The 26,347-nt window shown below is 39.7% G+C and overlaps 1 protein-coding gene across 4 annotated transcripts in view; it reads left to right on the forward strand.

The window, feature by feature from the left end:
* Window positions 1-8,064: 8,064 nt before the first annotated feature.
* The window catches only part of Mis18bp1 (MIS18 binding protein 1), a 35,485-nt gene continuing 17,202 nt past the window's right edge, over window positions 8,065-26,347 (forward strand). Inside the window, exons 1-7 of one of the 4 annotated variants that reach the window (XM_027416513.2) lie at window positions 8,065-8,435; window positions 13,033-13,628; window positions 16,508-16,965; window positions 20,653-20,726; window positions 22,708-22,838; window positions 23,471-23,558; window positions 24,711-24,859. In XM_027416513.2, the coding sequence (XP_027272314.1) occupies window positions 13,124-13,628; window positions 16,508-16,965; window positions 20,653-20,726; window positions 22,708-22,838; window positions 23,471-23,558; window positions 24,711-24,859 (1,405 nt within the window). In that variant the 5' untranslated portion in view covers window positions 8,065-8,435; window positions 13,033-13,123. Of the gene's footprint in view, window positions 8,436-13,032; window positions 13,647-16,507; window positions 16,966-20,652; window positions 20,727-22,707; window positions 22,839-23,470; window positions 23,559-24,710; window positions 24,860-26,347 lie in introns of all 4 variants that reach the window. The other 3 variants (XM_027416512.2, XM_027416515.2, XM_027416514.2) reach the window with 3 other exon arrangements.

Below are 26,347 nucleotides of genomic sequence, written 5' to 3' on the forward strand. Positions count from 1 at the left end.
ACTTTCCACTTCTTTGGAATTCTGGCACAAACTGAAGACTAGCTGAGATATTCAACTATTTCAGACCAGGCGGATGACAACCTGTAAGTCATTCTAATAAATACACAATATATATGATATTAATATTGATATATAATATATATACATCCTATGAACTCTGTTCCTCTAGAGAACCCTGACTAAAACACACACACACACACACACACACACACACACACACACACAATGCTAGCCAGGTACACTGGTACATGACTATAATTCCAGCACTCTGGAAGCTGAAGAGAGAGGATTACATGCTCAGGCCAGTCTGCTTTAGGCCAACTTGAGATACATAGTAAGACTCTGTCTCATTTAAAAGTTTTTTTTTTAATTTTCTAAACAATTTTCTTTTCTATCAGATCATTACCTTTAATAACAATCTTAGTTACTGTTTGCTTAGTTTGAACTTAGTGTGTTCTTTTAATCACCACAGCAGTAAAAGTTTAAAGTAGTTTAAGTCTTGTGAGACATCCTACATTTCAAGAAACAAATTATAATGGCAGAGTTAAAAACTGTTGGTGATCCTTTAATCCCAGGACAGGCTCCAAAGCTACAGAGAAACCCTGTCTGGAAAAAAAATTCCACCACTGTGGTGGTGATGTACAGTTCTTGGGTCATGATGGTAACTAATCTACACACTGAATAAGATTCCTGCTCGAAAAAGAAGGGAATTTGACAAAGTTATGGGCAATAATTCTTGAAAGAGGCAAGTCAGTACATTCCACATAAAATTATTTGAAAGTTAATGGCTTTAAAATATAATGAGGCAGAAGCTGTGGTCGGTCAGGAAAAATATGCCAATGAAGGAAGGTATAAATGTATTTGTGCAAAGGGAAGAGCCAACTTGAATGAGGGGATTTTTGACATTCATGTGTATACTGAGCTGCTCTATCACTAAGCTTAATTGCCTTTATCTTTCAGGTGGGATGTTTCATAGACATTAGAGAAAATGACAACAATGTAAGTTTCAAGTGCCACTGTGTGGTGATATCTTGCTTGTACAAATAAAGTCTGTTTGAGGGTCGGAGAATGGAGCTTGCCACTAGCTAATCATAGAGGTCTGGACATCTGTACAGATGGACAGTAGCTGGGCAAAAACAGGATATAAGCAGGGAGAAACAGGAAATCCCTCTCTTGTCGGCTGAGATGCTAAGGAGGTAAGGTGTGGTGGTGGTTTGCTCCTTCTCTCTGATCTCTCAGCATTTCCCTCTATATCTGATTCTGGATTTTTATTGTCTAGACCAATTGAGAACTCCATTTACACCACTATGCCAAGAATCTGGTTTGTGCTGTGTGATCACAATCATGCTCATCTTTGCTCCCAAGTGTATGGGTTCACCTAGTACTGCACAAGATGTACTGAGTTGCCTAACTTTACCAGGCAAGGAACCTGACAGAATCACCTCAGAATGATTTCTACATACACAGTCACTTGATGCTACATGGCAAAGCATCCTGTCTTCACTGGGGCTTGGGAACAAAAAGAGAAAAAACAACAACAAAACATACAACTCTTTACTGAAAATGGCACTGTCTTACTACAGAACCTAGGGAGCTGACATTACAAGTTTCTCACCATAACTTTCGACAGTCTACATAGCATCTTGTCTCACAAAAACAAAAACTCTAGTATCATATATGATACTCTACACATTGCACAAGTCAAGTGGTAAGGTCACCTGCACCGTACCCCGCACCTATTTCTGAGTTCTTCCCTACTTTAGATCCCATTTAAAGTTGGCCCTTTCTCCCTTAAGTAACTTTTGTCATGGTATTTACCATAGCAACAGGAAAAATAGCAAATAGACAAATGCAAACCAAAACTACTATCCTGAGATTCTGTCTCACTCCAATCAAAACGGCCGTCATTAAGAGAATAAACAGTAGCGCTGGGCATTGGTGGCACACGCCTTTAATCCCAGCACTCGGGAGGCAGAGGCAGGCAGATCTCTGTGAGTTTGAGGCCAGCCTGGTCTACAAAACAAGTTCCAGGATAGCCAGGACTATTTCACAAGAAACCCTGTCTCAAACAAAAAAACAAAAAAATACATCTTACTTCTCATTGGAGACCCTAAAGGCCAGGTAAGCATGAACAGATGTGATACAGAATCTATGAAAACACAGATGCCAGCCCAGAATACTATAACCAGAAAAACTTTCATTCACCATAAATGGAGAAAATAAGACATTCTATGATAAAACCAAATTTAAGCAATTTTAAACTACAAATGCAAAAGGCAGTGTGGGGGGGAAGCAAAAACAAACAAAAGCACCAACCTAAAGAAATGAACTACACCCAAGAAAACATAGGGGATAAATAATCCCAGACCAGCAAATCAAAAGAGGGGAAACAAACATACACATACCACCACCACTTACAACAACAACAAAATAACAGGAATCAACAATCACTGCTTATTATTATGTCTCAACATCAATGGTCTCAATTTGCCGATAAAAAGACACTATCAAAATGGGTGTTGTAACAATTCAGGCATTATGCTGGTCTATCCCCTGTGGCAGAATGCACTCAGGCAGTACCCTGGTCAGCCCAGGGTTCCACGGCTGTTACATCACTACATAGTCTGCACGAAGGTGCAAGGGACCCTTTAAAAGAAATACCCCCACCCACTTCTGCTCTGCTATAGAACACTCCTGCCTTTCTTCCCAGAGTGCTCTCTGTGCAAGAAAGTGCTGCCTATATCTCTTGCCCAGTTATTAGTCATTCAGCTTTTTATTAGACCAATCACAGAAGCATATCTTCACACAGTGTACAAATATCCCATAACAAAGGTCTTCTGAAGCAGAATGATCAAAGCTCATATCATGTCACAGAGACTGAGGCAACATGCACAGGGCCTGAACAGGTCTGCACTGGGTCCTTAGCATATGTATTATGGCTTCCAGTTTAGTGTTTTTATGGGACTCCTGAGTAGGTCTCTGATTCTAATGTCTTCTCTTGGGCTCTTTCCTTCTGTTTGTTTGTCTTGTCCATCCATGATGTATCAGTTTTGTTTTATTTTATTGTTTTTTTTATTTTATTACAGTTTATCATTATCTTAGGAGTTCTCTTGCTGTAAAGACACACCACAATCGAGGCAGCTCTTTTTTGTTTGTTTTGTTTTGTTTTTCGAGACAGGATTTCTCTGTGTAACAGCTCTGGCTGTCCTGGAACTCACCTTGTAGACCAGACTGGCCTCAAACTCACAAAGATCTGCCTGCCTCTGCCTCCCAAGTACTGGGATTACAGGTATAATGCCACCACCACCCAGCTGATAAAGCTAATTCCTATAAAGGAAAACATTTAATTGGAGCTGGTTTACAGTTTCAGAAGTTTAGTCCATTATCATCTTGGCGGGAGACATGGTGGCATGCAGGCAGACAGGGTACTGGAGAGGTAGCTGAGAGTTCTAAATCCTGATCCATAGGTAATAGGAAGAAACTGAGCCACTAGACTTGGCTTAAGCTTCTGAGACCTCAAAGCCCATCTCCTAATGATATACTTTCTCTAACAAAGTCACACCTACTCCAGCAAGGCCACATCTCCTAATAGTGCCATTACCTATGTGCCTATGAGGTCATTTTCTTTCAAACAACCACAATCATTATCCCTTAGAAGTCTGCTTGTTTTCTAATGAGAGACAAAAAGGGAGTGGATCCAGATGGGATCAGAAGTGGGGAAGAACTGGGAGGAGTCAAAGGAGGGGATATGTTATGTGAAGAAAAAATATATTTTCAATAAAAGGGGGGACATGATGTTAGGTGTGGGGCTCATGACAAATTCCAGAACTCACAGAGACTCAGGCAGAATGACCACCGGCTTAGCACCAAATGAATGAGACTGGAAATCTTCAAACATGTCAAACACCTGAGAGTCAAAGAAACACACAAATACACACACAAAGATAAAACAGTTACATATGCTGCCACATGATTCTGAAGTGGATCCCTTGATATAAATGGTATTTAAACGACTGACTGTTAGACCCCCGGAAAACTCCGGTATCCAGGGTCCCAGGCCACGACTTCGGTCACCCCAATCACCAGGGGGATTCCAGAGCTTGCTGCAAACTGCACAAGGCTTTACTGTAACTTAACGAGCTAACCCCATGTTAGCTCGGGTCTTTCACCCACCCGCCATGGCGGATGGCTCGCAAAAGACAAGTCACCTTTCTGAGCCAGGACTCAGAAGGGTGAGCAGACCCCAGCCAAACTTCATGACAATTCACAGGGGTTACGCTAGGGCATCAGGAATTCTGGGATGGGAAAATATAATTCCTTAAAGGGATAATTAATCCACCTATCTCTTTAGCCCTAGGTGAATCTGACTTCCTCAGGCAGGAACTTATGAACCTGCCCAACTCTATTAATTTCAAGTCTGAGACAATCTCATGTGTCCACCTAAAGGTAAATCCCACTCTTTGCTGTAACAGGAGAGAGCCAATTCATGCAGCCACTCCCGAGTCCCTTTTCCTGCGCTAAGTTGCGTTTTTGAGATAGGAAAAGTCTTCTCCACTTTCTTCAGGAGTGGTTTTGAATAAATCCTTTCACTAATTTCTGTCTCTTAGGTTTTCTGAACAGGTATTATGAACCTTAGACTGTGGTATCATGGAAATAAGAGACAAGCTTCCAAGTCCTTAATTTATAAGGTGCTACCCACTGACAGTAAAATCTTCCCTGTCAACATTATAGGAACAATCCTTACCCACTTCTTCCTACTCTTTATCATCAAGAGAGAGCCCACCAGGTGTAGATCAGTGCCTGATGTTTCCATGTGTAACACGCCACTAGTCCATACCCCACACAAACAAATCTTGAAACCAAATTTATTTGGGGACATCTTTATGAGGAGTAGAAAATTTCAGACCCTGGAATATTCCAGAAACCTGTTCAATACCATTTGTTCTCAGACTTTTGAGGCCAACCTACTTCTCTGTCAGTTCTCTTCCTCGTGCCTCATCCCACACTTTTTATTTTTACTTTTTTAAACATTTTAAAAATTATTTTACATTCCAATCCCAGTTCCTCCTCCCTCCTCTCCTCCCCTCTAAGTAAGGCCTCACCTAGGAAGTCTACTGTGTCCCATCATCTCCTTGAGGCAGGACCAAGGCACCTCCCCAACCCCCACACCCCTGTGTCTACGCTGGGCAAGGTATCTCTCCATATAGATTGGGCTCCACTGACCAGTTTGTGGCCAGTGGCCTCATATATTGCCCCAGCCACACCACTGCCACCTATATTAAGGGAGCCTAGTTTGGTCTTATGCATGTTCCCTGTTTGTCAGACCTGAGTCCAGTGATCTCTCACTAGCTCGGACCAGCTGAATCTGTGGGTTTCCCCATCATGGTCTTGACTCCTTTGTTCATATTATCTCTCCTCCCTCATTTCCATTGTACTCCAGGATCTTGGCCCAATGGTTAGTTGTGGATTTCTGCATCTGCTTCCATCTGTTTCTGGAAGAGAGTCCTAGCTTCTCGGGCTGTGGCTTATAGGCTGTCATCCCACAAATTTTGAGTAAACACTATTTTTGCCTGGGAGTCTGTATTCCATGTCTCAGTCTTATTTCTGAAGTTTTGTGCTGTCCTGTGTGAAGATCACTGTGAAAGGTTTACACCCCAATAAGCCTCTCTGCCGATGCAGCAATCCAAACCAAACCAAATCAAACTGAATTATAAAAAGTCCACATTTAATGGGTACAATGCTTCCACCTGGCCTTCCAGGCCACCAGAGAGAAGACAGGAAAGGGAGACCAGAAAAAAACACAAGTCTGTTCTCTGGGGGACAATTTAAATACCCTGTGGGAGTGGTCTTGAGCATCTCTGGGGGGAGGGGCCATCATTTGGCGGGCTTTCGGAGATGCAGCAGGGTTTGGGAGGAGATGGGGGAGGGGGGCTTGGGTGGAACCTCCACCTTAACACACTGCAGGACTCCTCTTTTTGTTGTTGGTTTGTTTTTTCGAGACAGTGTTTCTGTAACAACCTTAGCTGTCCTGGAACACCCTCTGTAGACCAGGATGGCCTCAAACTCACAGAGATCCACCAGCCTCTGCCTCCTGAGTGCTGGGATTACAGGCGTGCACCACCACTGCCCTGCTAGGACTCATTTTATAGGCTACCAAAATGTCCCCATTCGCCTGGCTCTCAAGTGATTATGCCCACATTATCTTAATTTTATTATTTATTTCATTTTTTGAGACAGAACTCGGCATGACTTCACAGCACTTCCTATTGATTGTGGCAGGAAAGAAAGGGAAATTAAGGGGGTGTGGGAGAAGGTAGAAGCCCTTTATCCAGGAGTGGATTAATGCCTCTGGCATCTGAGAAGTACTTAACTGCCATTTGCTTTAGAGTCTGCTGACAGTTACTATCCCTTTCACATGCAGATCTCTTATATTAAAATAGCAATGACCTAGGCTTGCATTCTGAAAGTCTATGACCCTACTTGTGGCGCATTCTTTCCCCAAGCTTCTAGCGCAGCTTCTCAACCTGTGGGTCTTCTCATAATACCATAGGACAACACAGATATCTACATTATGATTCCTAACAGTCGCAAAATTACAGATATGGAAGTAGCAACGAAAAAAACTTTATGGTCGGAGCTCACCACAACATGAGGAATGTATTAAGTGTCTTACTTAGCCTTAGGAAGGCTGAGAATCACTGCTCTAGGGAATGTAGCTCAGGGGCAGAGTGTTTGACCCACATTCATGAATTCCAAAGGTCAGATAGCAGGTAAGAAAAAAAAAAATTATGGCTGGAGAGATGGTTCAGTGGTTAAGAACACTGGCTGCTCTTACAGAGGACTTGAGTTCAATTTACAGTACTCACACAGTGGCTCACAACCATCTGTAGCTCCAGCTCCAGAGGAGTCTTTTTTTTCCAATCTCCGTGGGCATGCTGTACACACACATATATGCAGGAATATTCATGTTATAAGACCCTCGGAAATCTCAGGCTTCCAGGATCTTAGCCCAGGACCTCGGCCACCCCAATCACAGAACGGAGGCGAAAGCTTGATGCAAATTGCTAGAGGCTTTATTGTAGTTTAACAAGCTAACCCCAAGTTAGCTCGGGTCTCAAAGACAGTTCGAAGCCGCTGCGTACAGATCTTTATAGGGCAGCGTAAGGGGAGTGTCTAGGGGTACGCACAGGCTCAGGATTGGTGTGCCTCTAGCCTTGGAGGGTTTGCCCTGTGTTGATTGATCAACTGGTTGTTATGGCCCATAGGCCCTCTTAGAGTGGTTGCTATGCTCTGTGCGTTATTGCTGTGCACTTGTCCATAAAGCACACCCAGAGGCATAAAGCATAGCACCACCAGCTAACATCAGATTGGTTCCTTGCTACGAGGCAGGCATCTGACCTCTAAGTGACCAAGGCAAGGTTATGGCAAGCACGTGTTACTGTGGTGGCTGCCGAAATGGGGAGCTGGTCCCTTCAATATACATAAATCTTTTAAAGATAGAAAAAGAAGCCACTGGAGTAGCTGGGAACGGAGCTACATTATTGTCCCGGCTCACTCCTACTCTTAATGTTAAATTACTGAGCCCCCCACCCCACCCCCAAATTAGGACAGCGATTCACTGTGTATTACAGGCCGCCCTCCAATTCTCCATCCTCCTGCCTCAGCCTTCCAGCGATGGGCTCACAGGCGTGTGCTACCAACAGGTAAGGCGCCCTCTAGGGGCCATGAAAGGCACTGCAAACGGATGTCCATTGAGAAAAGTGTTTTACTCTACCGTGGTGTTTAGATGCTTCAAAAGAAAATTGCACTTCCGGCCGGGATAATTCAAGTTAAATGCTAAAACGCGGATATAACTTTATGTTCAGTCTATTTCCTGGGGACAATTCTTACTCAAAACTGCGAGCGCAGCCTGAGAGACGCCCAAGGGTGGCCGGGAAGGGTCAAACTTAGTCAACTTCCAGCCGCGCAGCGAGAGCTCCGGGCGTCAACCGTCGTCCACCTTGGCTACGCAGAGCATCACGGGAGGAGGGCAGGCGCTGCTGAGCGCACTCCCTGTGGAGAGAAACAAATCCCGCGCATCAGCCGCCGCCGCCGCCTCCGCCGCGGGGTCCCGGGTCACACTCGGTCTCCCTACGCAGCCGAGTCCTGTCGGCGCGTGGGCGCGTCTGTCTGTTTCCGGGAGGCCGTGGAAGACGCTCGCTGACGCAATTTCTGAGCGTCCCAATCCCGGGCCCCGGGGGGCGGGCTCTGCGGATTTGAAATCCAGCGCTGCTACGGGAATCAGGGAGGCGATCTCCTCAGGGGAGCGGAGCTGCTGTCTGCGCCTCCAGTCACGCGTGCCGCCCAGCCCGGGCGTCAGTGCGCCGGCCTGCGGCGCAGCGAGCACCGGGGCGCTAGGCCCCTCGGCTTGGAGCCCTGCGCCCGCCTTCGCCGAGGTAGGTCCGCTGGGTTCCCCCGCCCGGCTCCGGCTCCGGCTCCGGCTCCGGCTCCGGCTCCGGCTCGTCCGCGGGGCTCGCGATCACGCAGTGTGGGCACAGCCGCGCGCTAATGCCGGGGTGCTCGCGACGTGTGTTCTCCGGTCAGGGGTGTCCGGGAGGGATAACGTGTCACTCACTGCCCGGCTCGTCGTCTCGGGACCCAGCGTTCGCAGAAACATCCGCTTGCGCTCCCTAGAGTTAAATCCCCTGCTTGTTGCAGGCATCTTAAGATGTTAGGGAAACTATTTGAAAAGTGCAAAGCCCTTACAGGGAAGAAAACTACTTACAGTCACGTGCACTTGTTGCTTAATTTTGGGGTTATAACTTAACTGCATTTCTCCCTTCCCCTTTACTCCCTCCGAACCCTTCCTGTACACACCTCCCTACTCGCTTTGAAATTCATTGGTTCCTTTTTCGCCAATAACAGTTGCATGCGTATGTTTCTACACATACACATCCCTAGATATAACCTCGAAATCCAGTGGTTCCTTTGTCGCCCATAACAGTTGCACGCGTGTGTGTATATACATGTATGTGTGTGTGTTTATCCCTAGATATAACCTGCTGGGTCCATGTAATGTTACCTACCTGTATGCATGTTTTCCGGGCTGGCCTGTTTTGTCTTTGTTGTCTTACGGGTTTATGATCATAAGCGTGTGGTTTTGTTTTGGTTTTCCTCTTTAAATGTGGTTATAAACCCTGTTTTGCCTTTAAATGCTGAAAAGTTTTAATGTCGTTACTTACATTGTTTTTGCTGTTGAGTACATCGAATTGAATTTTATAAATGAGTTGTCGTGGGGAGAGCACGGGCCTAAAGGTGGTAAGGCGCAATTAGGATGTCCCGGGAAGATTTGTCTTTCGCATGCGCTCAGATTATTCACACAGACATTTGTTATATCATGATAATATAAAAAAAATAACAGACATCTCGCCAAGCGGAGAACAGTTGTTTGGGCAGAAATGCTTCTGCAGGGTTCCACTGGGGAATCTTTTATGACGATGATGCTTCGAAAGTGTGCGGGCTGGACCCAGGTATTCAGTGAAAATCTTGAGCCATAGCAGGCTGGGATGATTGCATTGGTGGAAGTCCCAGGAGGCCCTTGAGAGTGTAGGACTTTGACTTGGCGCGTCCGTCTGAGCCTAGCGACAGTGCCTAAAGTTCACTGTGGCTAGGGTCTCAAGTCCTCTTGCCAACGCAGAGGTCAGAGCATGGCACAGACTCCTAGACACCATTCCCAGAAGTGTAAATTTTGTAATCTTTCGTTAGGCGGCAGTTTTGCTCTCTTAGGGTTCACATCTTGTAGGTTGGTCCACTGGCCCACTGGCATATCAGCAGCATCTTGGAGATCATTAGCATATTGGCCCTGCCCTGGGCTAGGCTTGCACCCGAGCTTTCCATTGGCCTGTTGGGGGGTTGTTTTCTGAGACCTGTCTCTTTTTGCATTCATTATTTAAAGTTGCACACAATGGCTTTTCAGCTATGTTCCTTGCAGTCACCTTGACATGTGAGTTGCTTATGGTTTTTGCTAAGCGCTAAGAACCTAGGGCCATCCAGGTTAGGCAGGCTGCAAGTGTCTGCCACTGCTGTAGCCTCAAGCTTATCTTTTCTTTTGAAAGGATCTGTTGTTGACTTGGCTCTGTAGCCCCCTTGGAGGCCTGGAACTTGGATCCTCCTGCTGTGCAAATAGCCCATAGACCTGAGCCTCAGGCCAACTTTTATCCCTTCTTGAAATTGCTGTGTTTTGGTACAGATTGGGCTTGTTTTCAGTTTGTTTTGTGAAGCAGTTCTTCAGACCAGAAACTAAGATTAGGTCAATTTGACCATACTTTGCCAGTTTCCCATGCAATTGTATAATCTATTCATTTTTATTTTTGAGAAACTGTATTTTGTTTTGTTTTGTTTTGTTTTTCGATACAGGGTTTCTCTGTGTAGCTTTGGAGCCTATCCGGGCACTCACTCTGTAGACCAGGCTGGCCTCGAACTCACAGAGATCAGCCTGCCTCTGCCTCCCGAATGCTGGGATTAAAGGCGTGCGCCACCAATGCCCGGTGAGAAACTGTAGTTTTATTGGTAGTGTTAGTGAATATTACTAACTCCCATCACTGCCCACCTGATGAATATACATCTATTGAGTGCTAGGGCTTTAGCTCAGTGGTTATATGCCTAGCATTCCTGAGGCCCTAGATTTAATATCTAGCAGTGCTAAAATAATGAACAAAACATATCAATACATAGTTGTTGAGCTAAAATTTGTGAGAAAATTACAAGTTTGTTTCTTTTTGGTCACAGGGCCAGACTTACAAGATACAGAAAAATACTTCAAGTAACATTGTGTGGTGGGAGAGACTTTTAGTCCCAGGAGGCAGAATCACTTGAGTTTAAGGCCAGCACAGTCTACAGAACAAATTCCCAAACAAATAACAAAACAAAAAGAAAAATACTTCCTTGTATTTCCCCCTTATTAATTATTACATAAAGTAAGATTTTGTATATGGATATTCAAGTTGCTTACACACACACACACACACACACACACACACACACACACACACACACACACACACACACACACACACACACGGGTGGGAGTGTGTGGGGTGCATTCTCTGTAGTTTTGGAGCCTGTCCAGGAACTGGCTCTGTAGAGCAGGCTGGCATCAAACTCAGAGATCTGCCTGCCTCTGCCTACCGAGTGCTGAGATTAAAGGCATGTGTCACCAACAACCAACCATTCACTTACTCACTTTTTGAAAAAAAATCGATAACATTTGATCTAGTTGCTTTAGTAATTATTTTTCTATTTTTTGAGGCAAGGTTTCATAGCCCAGGCTAGCTTTAACTTCATGTTTGCTTTCAACCTCCTGAGTGCTAAATACAGTATGTGGTATGTGTCACTACATACCATATGTGTTAATATTTTCCATATTAGGTCTTTTCCATTTAGATGATGTAAAAAGTTATTAGAATTGTTATAAATCAATAGTAAGAGTTGCTATCAATCTTGACTGGTGAGTTCTAGGTGAAAAGTTTCTACCCGATAGGCATCTCAACCAGTGCAGCAATCCAAATCAGACCATATCAAACCGAATTAGAAAAAGCCCATATTTAATGAATACAATGCTCTCAGGTGGCCTTCCAGCCCCAGAGAGGGGACTGGAAAACCACACATCTATTTTTCTGGGGGTTTGGTGGGGTGGCAGTTTAAATACCCTGTGGGAGTGGTCTTAAACATCTGTGGGGGAGGGGTGGTCATTTGTCTACTTTCTGAGATGCAGCAGGGTTTGGAGAGAGATAGGGAAGGGGGCTTGGGTTCCACCATAACATTTCCAGAGCCTGGGATGAGGCTTCCACCATAACACCAGGCACCTAGCAGTGAAACATTAATTTCTAAGTATTAATACAATATACAGTTATACATGGAATTATTAGTTCTGGTCGTGGAAAAATACAATTAACATATGAAAAAAAAAGCCAAATGTGTTAATACGTGCTCCGGAATCCCAGCACCAAGATGCCTAGGGCACGAATATTTCAAGGTTGATGCCAGCCTGAACTGTAAAGCAAGAATGTGTCTTAAAAAAGAAAAAAACAAGTTTAAGACCATTTATATTTAAATAAATAAGCTTCTTCAAAATTTCTAAATAGCAATGCATTTAAAGAATTATGATAAATTCAAATTACTTCTTTATTTGAATTTTTCGACTAACATATTGTAATTTAAATATTCTGTAGCATAGTAGAGCCAGGCTATTTAAATAATTAGATGCGTAATCCGAATCTGAATTCATTAGGATCATTGTAAGCCATGCCTTACAATTTTTTTTGTTTTTGTTTTGTTTTTCGAGACAGGGTTTCCCTGTGGCTTTGGAGGCTGTCCTAGAACTAGCTCTTGTAGACCAGGTTGGTCTCGAACTCACAGAGATCTGCCTGCCTCTGCCTCCCAAGTGCTGGGATTAAAGGCGTGCGCCACCAACGCCCGGTGCCTTACAAATTCTTAAGTGCATATAGAGAAGTACATTTGTTAACTTTTTTTTTATAGCGTAATGTAGTACCTAATGCAGATGTCATTCTCTTTATGCAAATACTAGATTGGAACCTTAAAGACTTGATGTTTGAATAAATATCAGTGCTGCAGTAGAATGTTTGTGTAGCATGCTCAAGGTCCTGGGGTACAGCTCTAGCATCAGAATCAAAAATATACAGGAAACCTCATCCTGGATAGCTCTAAAACCCTTAAAGGAACACATTCCCATAGCTATCAGGTAAATTTCAAAAATGGATATATATGAGTCAGAATTTAGGGTTATTAACTAGATTATTTGTTGAATGGTGTCTCATTTTTGTAAGAAGGCAGTTTTGAATGCCAAACTGCTTTTCTCTTGAAAAGGGATGAAAATTGTAATTTAATAAAAATATTAAATATTAGTCTGTTTTGTGATATATAAATTATCTAGTGTGGATAAAAACCAATTAAGCCTTTTTAATGGTATAATATTACAGAAAATCAGTAAACTTAAAAATCACCAAATAATGGTAACAATTGATTTTATTACAGGTTTCTCTGGGTTCCTGTTGAAGTTCTGCCTGGAAACTTGTGTTGATTGAATTTTCTATAAAAAGTATTTTGTTGCCACTGTCTTATCAAGATGATTGCAACATCTTTGAAACATTCAGGAATTCATTTGTCTTCTCCAAGAAGTATGCCTATAGATGCAGTCTTTATTGACAGCATCCCTTCAGGCACACTTACTCCTATAAAAGATTTGGTGAAATATCAGAAGTCCTCTCTGAAGTTGAATGACTATCAAAAGAATCCGTTATTAGAAATGGCAACTTCTAACAATAAAAACATATTTCAATCCACCATGCTCTCAGAGGCTGCCCCTTCAAACAGGGATCTTGATATCAGTGCTATAAAGTCCAATGTGAATGGATTAAGAAATGAAATGAACTGTGAAACACCAAGAAAAATCTTTCAGCGAATGAAAGAAAAAGTACAGCATGGCAAACAAGAACAGGCATCAAGGAGCAGTAGCATGCTGGGATCACCAAAATACAAACATAATCAAGTCCTCACTTCTAACAGAGATGAGAAAATTCAGTTGCAACAAACCTACCTCTGTGAAGAAAAAAAAGAACCATTCCAATCCGGTAATATTTCATTAGGAGGTTAGTTTAATTATTCATGGATTTAAAAAACTACAATGTCTTTTTATCTGTTTAATGTGTCAGTCACTTTTGGGATATCATAATGAAGAGAATACCAAAATGCCTGTTCACATTCTGGAGAACTTTAAAAGTAATTTTTGTGGTATAATAGAAGAGGGGAAGAAAAAAAAAAAAAAAGGAACCAGACGTGATGGCAAATTCCAGCATTGAAGAGGTTGTCTGGAGCATTACTTTGTGTTAGTACTAGCCTGGACTGTATAGTGGGACCTTGTCTCAAAAGACAACAACAAAAGTGTAGTAAAAGTGAAAGTTGTTCTGTGGTCAGAATAAGCCTCAATGAGAAGATGAGATTTTAGGTACAAAAGTTTGTGAGGTAATAGATGTATATCCAAACAACTAACCTAGCCTAAATTCAGAGACTAGCTGTGAGTTTAGTGCATCATAATAAAGAGGCAGCTCAAGTGGACATGATAGATAAGAAAGTCAGGAATACCATGTGTGTGGGGGGTATGTCTTATGATAGGGATAATTGTTGATATCATAGCCTGGTCTGAAAAAATAGAGAAGTGGTAAGAAACGAAAACTAGAAATCTTCCTTTCTTCCTCACTCCTGCTTCCCTCCCTCCCTTTCTTATATTGGGGATTAAGTATGAAGCCTCAAGTATATTATATAAGCACTGTCACTAGCCTTGTGAAGATTTTGTTTTGAGAAGGTCTTGCTATGCAACCCAAGCCAACCTGAACTTTCAAGTCTCATATCTTAGTCTTTAAGTGCTAAACTGCAGGTATGTGCCACCAGGCCTAACAACTATAAGAGAGTTTGGGGTACAGATCAAAGAGTATACAAAACAATACTTCTTATAGGAAGTAGGAGGATAAAAAGGAACAAATGAAATGATGTAGCATGATATATATGCATATATAACATGTATATATACATATATGTATGTGCATACTATGTATGTATATGTGTGTGTGAGTATGTGAGTCAGTGATAGTATTTTAGAGCAGATAAGGTTCTTATCTGAGATTCTGATGACTCTTTGTCCAAATGTGCACACATAAAATGATCTTTTTCTTCTCTGGCACAGATTTTAAGTATTTTCCCTTTTATGGTGGGGGAAAAAGACCTCACTTCTGTATTCAAAAATGCATTAAATGTAAAGATTTAAAATATAATCAGAATAAAGTGAAAATAGTACTACTAGTCCATATTTGTCTAGTTGACAAACTTTCATTTCTTTGAAGGCCTAAAACTTATGTCAAAAGCTGGGCATGGTGATTGATATATTCCTGTAGTCCCAGTGTTCATGAGGCTTTCAGGCTTGAGGCCAACTTAGACTATATGAGAGCCTACCACATTAAAAAAAGTCAAAGGGATTTGCAACTAGATTTCATATTTTGAATTTTAAATGGTGGGTTAGACCCCACCATTTTTGTTAATTGTTCATGCCCTTAGGACCACCTGAGAAGGACTCCCGTAGGGCTTTGGCATCCTCTGGTACACAGTAGTGTGGAATGTGTTGCTAATCCAGAATTTCAGTAAAGATAGCTCCCGTGGCTTTGGTGAACTGCACCGTTGTCTTTGGTGCTGCTTGTACAAGGAGGAATCAGGGCCAGAGACTGTTTACAGAGGCTTAATAGTATGCTTTTCTCTTGAAAAGGCAAATTGTAATTTGGAAATATTTGATTTTTTTTTCCCCTCAGCATATGTATAGAGAGTGAAGTAAAGGCAAGGGGCAATAGTAAAGAGAAATTTATTATGAAAGCACACTATACTAGTCTGATTGTTACTGACTCAAATGCCTTCTAAATTTTGAAGACTATTCTCTCTGTCTCTCTTTCTAAAGTGCCAACCTACAAGAAGTTCCTTTGGAATCATCAAACATCATTCCCACTATCTTAGGCACTGCTCTATTGCTATGAAGAGATACCATGACCACAGCAACTAAAGAAAGCATTTAATTGGGAGCTTGCTTACAATTTCAGAGGCTTAGTCCATTATCATGGCAGGAAAAGCAGGTGGCATGCAGGGTGGTAGCTGAGATCTACATCCAGATCCACAGGCAGAGTGGGGCACTCTTATTCAAACCACGAAACCCACACTTCCTCCACCAAGGTCATACCTTCTAATCCTTCAAATAGTTCCTAAAATGGTGACTTAACATTCAACTGGATGAGCTTGGGGCAGCGGTGAGGGGCAAATCACCACACCCAGAAACAAAAGATTCAACACCAGCAGGAAAAGAAAGTAGAAAGGCACAATTTGAGTTATGACAAACTCTTGTGTGTTATTTGTTTTATATGTTTGTCAGTTTTGTTTTTTCCTTTTTTTTTTTTTTCTTTTTTTGCCAGTTACTTCAGAGTATTGTTAAATGTTCTAGGTAGTTACCAGTGGGCAGTAAGAACTATCTCTGAACCTTGAGTTACAATAAATGGGTGTGGTGATAATGCATGCCTTAGCCCTCAGATGGCAGAGGTGGTTTTGGTGCTAGCCTGATCTACATAGCGAGTTCCGGAATAACCAGGGATACATAGAGAGACTGTCTTAAAAACAACAACAATAAAACTGGTGGTGCTGGTGGTGGTGGTGGTGGTGATGATGGTGCTCACACCTTTAATCTCAGCAATTGGGAAGCAGGCAGATCTCTGAGTTTGAGGCCAGCCTGGACTACAGAGCAAGTGCCAGGACTGTTAGTCAGAGAAACCCTGTCTCAGAAGGAAGAAGAAACAAAAACAAAAACTAGAGAACACAAGGGTGGAACACTCCTAATTTGATGTATTTTTAATATAAGTAGTGTAAAACAACTTTTATTTCCATAGGGCCTTTCTATAAATTTTGTTTTTTGTATTTTTGGCAGAGCTTCCAGTTTTGAACCAAGAACAAGAAAATGTTACAGCTTCAAGCATCTCAAGCAAGACATTAACCAGAGCTCAGTTTGCTAAACAACTTCTTCATTCAAAGGAGAACACTGTTAAAACCACTGTGTCCAAAAAGGACACATTTGTTTTGGAAGACATTGATTCTACTTATGAAAAGTTTGAAAATACTCATATTAAGACTGTTAGTATTCGTTGTGTTCCTATTAAGAATCATAGTCAGTTGATAACTTCTGACAATGACATGTCAACAGAAGGAACTACAAAAGAGGATATTTTAGAAAAAAATAAAAATACAGGTTTGAGAAGGACTATTCATCAAAATTCCATAAAAGATACCTTTGAAATTATACCTGCAAGTCCAATACTTAAACGAACAGTATCTCGCCAGTCTCAAAGGCAGGTCTCAAAGCTTGCAAGGATTGTTAAACAATACCAGGTAGGAAGATATTTAAGGCAGGTATTTATTTCTATTTTTATTGCCCCTTTACATAAAGTCTCATTATGTTTTTTTTGTTTTATTATTGACTGTAGCAACTATGATCCCAGTGAAAAGATGAATGGGTTGAAAGTAAGGTGACTCAGTCATTAATTCTTGTCTTGCTCTATTACTAGTAAATGTCAACAATTCACTTATGCCTGTAATAAATGAATGCTGACATTGTTCCTGCTTCTGCTTTTCTGACTTTTGAGGTATCACTAACAATATTTGCAATAGAAAAGAATTTTAATTTAACAACTAAAGGGTTGAGAATTTTCAGGCTGGAGAGGTGGCTCAGAGATTAAGAGCACTGTCCTGAGTTCAATTCCTAGCAACCACATGGTGGCTCATAATCATCTATAATGAGATCTGGTGCCCTCTTAATGGCATGCACGCATACATGCAGGCAGAACACTATATACATAATAAATAAATAAACCTTTTTAAAAAATGGAAAAAAAGTTGAGAATTTTTCTTGATGTAAAGTTATATATAGGGTGAGCAATAAAAAAAACTTTAAACTATGCTACATTAAGACACACTTTTGAAGGAAATGTAATGTCAGTTCAAGAAATATAAGCATGGTATAAATCCCAGGCTTAATCTTCCAGCATTGAAAAAAAGGAAAAGGACAGTGTAAAATTCCCAACTGTTAAAAGTATGCTTGGTAAGTTTTAAGTAAATGACAGTGGGTATCAAATTGAGATGCTATTTAATTCTATCTCAATTTTTTAAAATGAAGTAGTTGCAGTTTTGTATCTCAGTGTATCATTTACAAATATTTAAATTTAATGATGACAATTTAGATCTTGAATTAATGTATGAGAAAAGTTTGAAAAATATTCTAAGATTTCCTAGTACTTCTTCATCTCTACCATGCTGTTTATACCAGTTGCCATAAGAACTTCAAGCCTTCCAGGACTCATCCATAGATAGTTTTGTACATTCCCTAACTCTGACCTAGTTTCTCACTCATACTCAGGTCTTCATTATACGGTGTCCTCTTCAACTTGAGATATATATACCATCAATATTCTGTTATCTATGTTCTATGGACATTGTTTTTTACTTGCTGTAGCTGAAAGGGGCATTATACAAACAACCTCAATTTCTCTTTCATTTCTCTTTCTCTTTGGTTTTTCGAGATGGGGTTTCTCTATGTAGCAGTCCTGGCTGTCCTGGAATTTGCTCTGTGTAGACCAGGCTGGCCTCCAACTCAGAGATCCACTAGTGCTGGAATTATGGTGTGCATTGCCACCCATCGATTTCTGTTTAATGACCCCTGTAATATATTTATCATCTACTTGAGCCCTATTCATATCTCATTATTGCTAGGGTATGTACCAGATTCTCAATGAAGACGTTTCTCATGTTATTATAATTCCCCATTCATCTTTATACCTACCCTATGCTCAATATTCTGATGCTACTAGTTTGTTACAGTCACATGTCCTCATTTCTCTTCATCCCATACAGATTTTCTGTGGTCCATCATTTCATCCATTATATGCCAACTCTCAATGCTATTTTTCCAGTAACTTCTAGTGACAGAAGAAAAACTTATGCCTTTATTCCAGTTTTGTAGATGAAAATTTCTGTCTGCCCAGTCCTGCAGCCATGCAGTCCCAAATAAACACGCAGAGGCTTGTTTTAATTATAAACCGTTTGGCCTATTGCTCAGGCTTATTACTAACAAACTCTTACAACTTAAATGAACCCATAGTTCTTATCTATGTTTAGCCACATGGCTTGGTTCCTTTTCTCAGTAAGGCATTCTCATTGTGCTTCCTCTGCATCTGGCTGGTGACTGCATGTCTACCTTTCCTCTTCCCAGAATTCTCCTTTTCCCGCCTGGCTAATGGCCAATCAGTGTTTTATTAAGCCAGTATGAGTGAACAAGAGCATTATCTCACATCATAGTTTACCATTCTTCACATCATTCATCATGGAGTGAAATCTCCAAACTTAATATTCCTTCTTTCTTACCCCTTTCAAGTAATTGTGCTTTCCCTGCTACCTATTTAGGGCTTTTTAATTTGTTCTTTAATTAGAAAAAATCTTTTAAGCCATGTGGATTTTTGCTTTCTTTTATTCAGTTCTCTGCTCCAAGACCTTTCTTAACTATCTGTCTTAAGCACCTCTGTATGCTTTTATTATTCATAGTAACTATGTATATATTTGTTTGGATACCATCTCCTTCCTTCTTGCTTCTACTTCCTCCCAGTATGCTCTCATGCACAGGCTATGTTTACTCTATAATGGCATATAATTTATCTCTTGTCAAATCCCCAATGTCTAGAACAGTGACTATAGCTCAAATGTTTAATGACAGCATGTTTTAAATAAGTAGTATATTACAAGATTCTAGAATTTGGCTTATAACCCATCAATTCCACTAATATATTACAGGAAAGTTATTTAGATATATTTTATCTTTTTTCTGTAAAATGGAGATGGTGCTTTCTTTCTAGTATTGTAAAGATAACATAACTAGTGAATCTAAGGCACACCAAGGAATGCTCTCTCATGTTTCCCATTGCCTGCTGGTATATCCAAATGTGGTGAAAATAGTATTAATCCTAGTCTTCTAATCTTTTTTTCAGTTCTGGAGATCAAACCTGGGGACTTATGCCATGTCACTGAGCTACATGCCCAAATACCTATATTTTAAAAGAATGACTAAGAAATGCAATACCAAAGACCATCCACCCATTTTAACATCTTTTCCTGGTTCAGCTTAAAGTCACTAGGAAACTTGCCATTATATGTAAATTCATACATTTATTTAAAGTGAATGGCACTCTTTAGTTATTCTATTAATTTTGACTTTAGTTCTATTCAGAAACACTTTGTTTATGTTAATAAATTGTTATGAACTATAAATGTTTTTATTATCAGTATTCATAGAAAATTTTATATTTTAATGACATTTTACTTATACTAAAAACATTTTCAGAGTTATTCAGCTGCTTGCTTTGGAATAGAATGGTATTGAATGTTTATTACCAGCTGTGACCTTTATGGTGTATAGAAACTGAAAATGTAACTCTAAATCAGCTTAACAAAAATATATTCTAATTTTTTTGGAGACAAGGTATATGATATATTTGGCATTTTTTTGTTCCCTCAAAGTTGCTGTGTTTTCTAAAAGATTTGGTGGTTCAATGTGTGTGTTAAGATTCTCTTCCCCCTTATGGCTAAGCCATTTTATATGAGTATTTGAAATGCAGATCTTCCTGTATCATAGTCAAGCAATATAGTACAACCTCAGTTAAATGTCTCTATTTTTTCTTTTATTCAGTACGGAAGTTTTAAAGAATTGCTGTTTAAGCTGGGCATTGGTAGCGCATACCTTTCTCTCAGTACTTGGCAAGTGGATCTCTGTGAATTTGAGGACAGCCTGGTCTACAGAGCGAATTCTAGGACAGCCAGGACTGTTTCACAGAGAAACCCTATCTCGAAAAAACACAAACAAACAAACAGAATTGCTGTTTAAAATGGGCTGATTTTTGGATAGATGGGTAAGAAAAAACTAGGGTTATAAGGTTTTTCTTATAGTTCAGATTTTCTAATGTTTAATGCTAATTTTATAATCCTCCTTGAAAGTAGCATAAGAAATGAGTTCTTTGTTTTATGCTTGATCAGGCAGTCCAGCTACAGGAATGGATGATTAAAGTCATCAATAATAATACAGCTATATGCGTAGAAGGAAAACTGGTGTAAGTATAACATTTAAGTGTTCTTTTATTAACATTTAAGTTGGTTTTATGTAAGTGATCAATGACAAATAGCATCTTTGTACAAAAGACATTCTCATGAGGTATAAACTGCTAAAGTTAGCTGATGAAAATTACTGATCCATCAAAGGATCAAAATTATTTAAAGCTGTCAAGTAGTTGCATATTATATAATTTTGGTTGTCTCAGAAGTGAAAACATTGTCAGACAAGTAGAGTTTAACTCAGTTTCTCCCTAGTAAAATGACTTATAGTAGAACAATATGAAATATCCTGGTTTCTAAGGTTGGATATGTAAAGTCTAGTTGTCTATCTTATTGCCTTATTCCCTTTTCCAGAATGTCTAGGATGCAATGTCTAGATTGCCTTTTTGAGTCCGATTAGTGTTGCTTACTACCAATGTCACTTGAACAAGTTGCTTATACTCTGCGAAGCTCTATTTCTTCATTAATACATTGGTAATAATATTATGACCAACACTGTGAGAAGCTTTTCTTGTTTTAACAGTCTTATGTAGCCCAGGTTGACCTTGCACTACTATGCATTGAGGATAACTTTCACCTTATGCTTAGTGCTCAGCTTTGTTGTAGGTGGTTGTTGTATTAAATGAGTTAATATTTACAGTATTAAAGAGCAGTGCCTTTTAGAGTTTGATTTAAATGTTAAATGAAGCTATAGTGGTGTGAGCCTTTAATCCCAATACTCTAGAGGCAAGAGGCTGTAGCTGAGTTTGAGGCCAGCCTCGTCTACAGAGTTCCCCAGGGCTATTGAGAGAGACCATGTCTTGATTCAGTTGAGAGAACTTCCTTATAACTCATGTATGTGTTTATTGCTCGGCACTTATCTAGTAGATCTTCATAATTGGTTCTAATTTTATATTTATTGTTAGTTTCATTTAAAGACTAGATTTCTAGATCAGTGACTTGCAACTTTATGTTTTTTTCTCAACTAAAACCTCTTTACAAAATGGAAGCTAAAAACATTTGCCTTTGTATTTATGGTTACGAAAAGACAAAAATGCCTTAAAATTATGTGATCTACTTGGCATTTCAGAACATGGAGCAGGAGGGAGGGAGTAGGAGTGCATATGTAATCGATAATCTCAGGTACTTGGAGAATGTAGAAGTCCAAGGCTATCTTGGGTAACATAGTAAGACCCAGGAGCCAGCAAGATGCCTCAGAGGGCAAAGGTGCCTGCTGCCAGGTTGTACAATCTTAGTAAGATCCCTGGGACCCATATGTTGGAAGTAGAGAACCGATCCCCAGAAGCTGTGTCTTGCTTGACCCCTTAGAATTCCATGGCATACGCACACTAAATAAAAATATGAAAAAACAAAAAACAAAAAAAAGCAAGACCTCATCTGAGTAAGTAAAAATAACATTTCTGGCCGACAGCAAATACTTGATGACAGTTGGTTTCTGTTTTCTTGCTAATGCTATTTGTTTGTTTGTTTGTTTTTCAAGACAGGGTTTCTCTGTGTAGCTTTGGAGGCTATCCTGGCACTCTGTAGACCAGCCTGGCCTCAAACACACAAGGATCCACCTGCCTCTGCCTCCCGAGTACTGGGATTAAAGGCATGCACCACTATATTTTATATTAGATAGATTGATTGACCACAGTATAGTTCTTGGCATATACTCTGAGGATTACATTAGACAAGCAGTTGAGTTCTGAACTGGTTAGCCCTCAAGTGTTTTGTAATTAGGTTAGTAATGCCTTTATTGTTGCCATAGCTGAAAGTACAAAATTAGTACTTTTCTTTTGCAAGGGTGATCTGACTTCATCTCACCGAGAAGCCCTAGTTGTCATGGCCTCAGTCTTTTACTACGTGCTGAGATTATATATTACCTGGCTCAAAATAACTACACTTTATTATATACATTTGTATGCTTCTACATGTATATCAGTTTCTTGTAAAGTGTAAATATGTTCTCCTTACTAAGCTTATCCTTTTTTTCCCTAGAGATATGACTGATGTTTATTGGCATAGTAATGTAATTGTAGAGCGGATTAGACACAATGAACTTAGGACATTATCGGGCAACATTTATATATTAAAAGGATTGATAGACCAGATTTCCATGAAAGAAGCAGGTAAATGGGTATCATTATTAGTTCAATCTTTCCAAAGCTTTTCCTTTTTCTTAAATACCCAGGCTCATAAATTGACCCTAACCCTTGTAATGTCCCACATACCCCACTACCTTTATTACCTCTTTGAGTAAATGCCTCCTACTAACTCCTCATGGCAGTTCAGCTTTGCTAGTCTTAGTTCATAAACAGACCAGTTGTCTTCTTGTCACAGGCTTTTCATTTTCCTGTTTCTAATATTCTAATTCTATATTGCCACATGACTCATTCTCCCAGGTTCCCAGAACTTGGCTTCCTATTTCAGTAGAATTTCCCTGGCTACCCCCTTTTAAATTGTCCTCTCCCTTTCTCCCATGAAAATGCTTAGCCACTTTTTCTGTAAATACCAGTCTGGCAATGGATTTTACTTCCTGGCTCTTACACGCTAGACATCAAATATGTAGTAATTTTTATTTGCTTAACTGATGTGTCCTCAGTATTCCAGCATTACTTATCATATAATAAAACAAGTATGCATTTATTGATTGACAGTGAGTTAGAGATGGCTCTTTAAAATTCTGGGCTTTTGGATCATTTTAATTTTTTCTTTTTCTAAATTAAAAAATTATGTATTTATTTTGCTTATTGTTAAATAGGGTATCCCTGTTATCTCATAAGAAAATTTATGTTTGGATTCCCCCGAAATTGGAAGGAACACATTGATCATTTTCTAGAACAATTAAGGTAAAGTGTCCTTAACTTTTTTTTTTGTTTTGTTTTTGTTTTTTAAATCGGCTTCATCAAGGTATAAGTTATGTTCCCTAACATGTACTCACTTTAGATACAGAATATAACACTCATTTTCATGTGTATATGCCTCTGTAATCAATGTAAAGTGGTTTTCATTTGTTGGGTTTTTGTGTTGATGTGCTAGTTTTGGAGTATTTTGTGATCATAGGTGTTTTAGAAATAATGCTTTATTGGAATTTCTGTCATGTTGAGTAAGTTCAAAAGCAAACAAAATCTGAGCCATATGTTAAGGAGAATTCAATCACCTACCCTTTGAATGGTGTGTAGTTGTCAAATATTGGTCTGAAGTTCTTGATTAATTTTTCTCCATTATTTTCAGTAGTTTTTGAGTGTTACCTGCCAAGTACATAGCAGACATTGAAAGTAAAATTTTATTAGTTCTTGTTCTTTGGGAGCCAGTAGGAGATAAAGAGCTTTAAATTTTATCCAAGCACAAGTAACTTATAGTAGGAATTGGTGACTTGTTTTTCCTGTAAAGTGCCAAGTGGTATTTTTCCGGACATGTTAACTTCTTTCTCAACCAATCAAATTTGTCTTTTCAAGAGAAAAGCTTATTCAAGTGTAAATTGAATGAGCATGACTGTGTTTCAGTAAACATTATTTACAAAAATAGGAAAATGCACAATAGTGTTTTATAATCCTGTCCTGTAGTTTTCTTCAATCTGCTTAAATAATTGGGTTTTTTTTTCAAAGATTTATTTATTTATTTATTTATTTATTTATTTATTTATTTATTTATTTATGATATACAGTGTTCTGCCTGCATGTGTCCCTACAGGCCAGAAGAGGGCACCAGACTACATTACAGAATTACAGATGCTTGGGAGCCACCATGTGGTTGCTGGGAATTGAACTTGACCTCTGGAAGAATGGGCAGTGCTCTTAACCCCTGAGCCATCTCTCCAGCCCCGTCTTTTGTTTTTGTGCTTTTGTGTTTTGAAAAGGGTCTCCTGTAACACGTTAATCTCAATGTGTAGCCCAGACAGGCCTTGAACTCCTTGATCATTCTATTATTTGTGGGTTGAAGTTTTCAGTTTTTTTTTGAGAACCAATATTAGAGAAAAAAAAATAACACAATTGTTTTAGGGCTGGAGAAAAGAACAGGAATGAGACCAGTCAGAAAACTGCAAGACTTCATGAAAAACAAAAATCAATGAATAATGATGCAAAAGATAAACAGACAGATGTCCTCCAGAAGGCCAACATCACTTATGACCTTACTAATGATAACTTGGGTATGTTTGAATTTTTCTTTGTTGCTACTGTGGTAGAGTCTTAATAAGTTTAACACCATATGTTGTAGATAATATGTAGTGTGATGCTCTTTGACTAAATAGTACCTTGAAATTCCTGCTTTTTCACTACTCTGCAGACTGTTGCTCATCATCATTATTGCTTTTTATTTCATGGATAAACCTTTAATCACAATGCCAAAACCCCGGTCAATAAAAGATTATATTTAGGTTACCAGCAATCATGTAGTAGAGACAAGTATCTATATTTGTTTTTGTGGAGGAACTGGCATAGGTTCATGACTGGCAAGTGCCATAGAGGTAGTTGGCAGAACTGTTCTATGTCAGCTCTTTTCTGACATTATACTCTACATCTAACACTACCTTCCTCTCATTAATAATATACAAGGAGTAACTTATAGTCCTCTGAATTATATAGATGATAAAAGTTAACTGAAATCTGTTATGCACATTTCTTGGATTTTACCTTAACTTTGTAGCTAAGAGCTGTGCCCAATTTTAAAACTTGTGAGAATTGCAGATTGTTTTTGCTAACGGTATTATGTTCGATGTAAATACACTGCATCTCACTCTAATGTTGTTATATCAGTGGAACTCCCTTTCTCATTGAACTTTTCTAATTCTTTTTTAGTTCAAAGAAAGATTGCAGCCGGGCGTTGGTGGCGCATGCCTTTAATCCCAGCGCTCGGGAGGCAGAGGCAGGTGGATCTCTGTGAGTTCGAGACCAGCCTGGTCTACAAGAGCTAGTTCCAGGACAGCCTCCAAAGCCACAGAGAAACCCTGTCTCAGGAAAAAAAAAAAAAAAAAAAGCAAAAATTTCACTTACCAAAGATTTAGATCTTTCTCAATCCTTCCTTTTTACAAAAGTCACTGTTGGTTTTTTTGTTGTTGTTGTTTTGTTTTGTTTTGTTTTGTTTCTTTTGTTTAAGATTGGTAGGTTGGTTATTGACTTTGCTAGAACATTTACGTCTTCTGGAGTCCTGGGACTATATTACTTATTGTTGCCCACCCTACCCTCCTTTTTAAATTCCAAAATGAAAAATAACCCTGAGTTATTTTCTTGGGAAAGAGAGCTGAGTTGTAAATATGATTGCTTACAAATGTTATAGAAAACATGAGGCAAGTGGGATGTGTTACCAATATATTATTACATTTTCTACAAGAAAATAATGAAAAACCGTGGTTGGAGATAGCCCAGTGGCTAAGAACATGAAATGTTCTTGCTGAGAATCTGAGTTCAGTTCCCAACACCCATATCAAGCAGCTCACAACTGCCTGTATCTCCAGCTGCAGGGAATCTAATATTTTCTTCTGGCCTCTGAAGCCATTGCATATCCATAAAATTGAAGTGGAAAAAAACAACCCTTAACTGTGCCTCACATTAAACAACTGAGGTTATATAAATGTGCCAACCCATAATAATGTAAAATGACATGATTATTTTAATTATCTAATTTTCCATATGTAGTG

The sequence above is a fragment of the Cricetulus griseus genome, chromosome 5 (assembly GCF_003668045.3).
Source record: "Cricetulus griseus strain 17A/GY chromosome 5, alternate assembly CriGri-PICRH-1.0, whole genome shotgun sequence".
Lineage (NCBI taxonomy): Eukaryota > Metazoa > Chordata > Mammalia > Rodentia > Cricetidae > Cricetulus > Cricetulus griseus.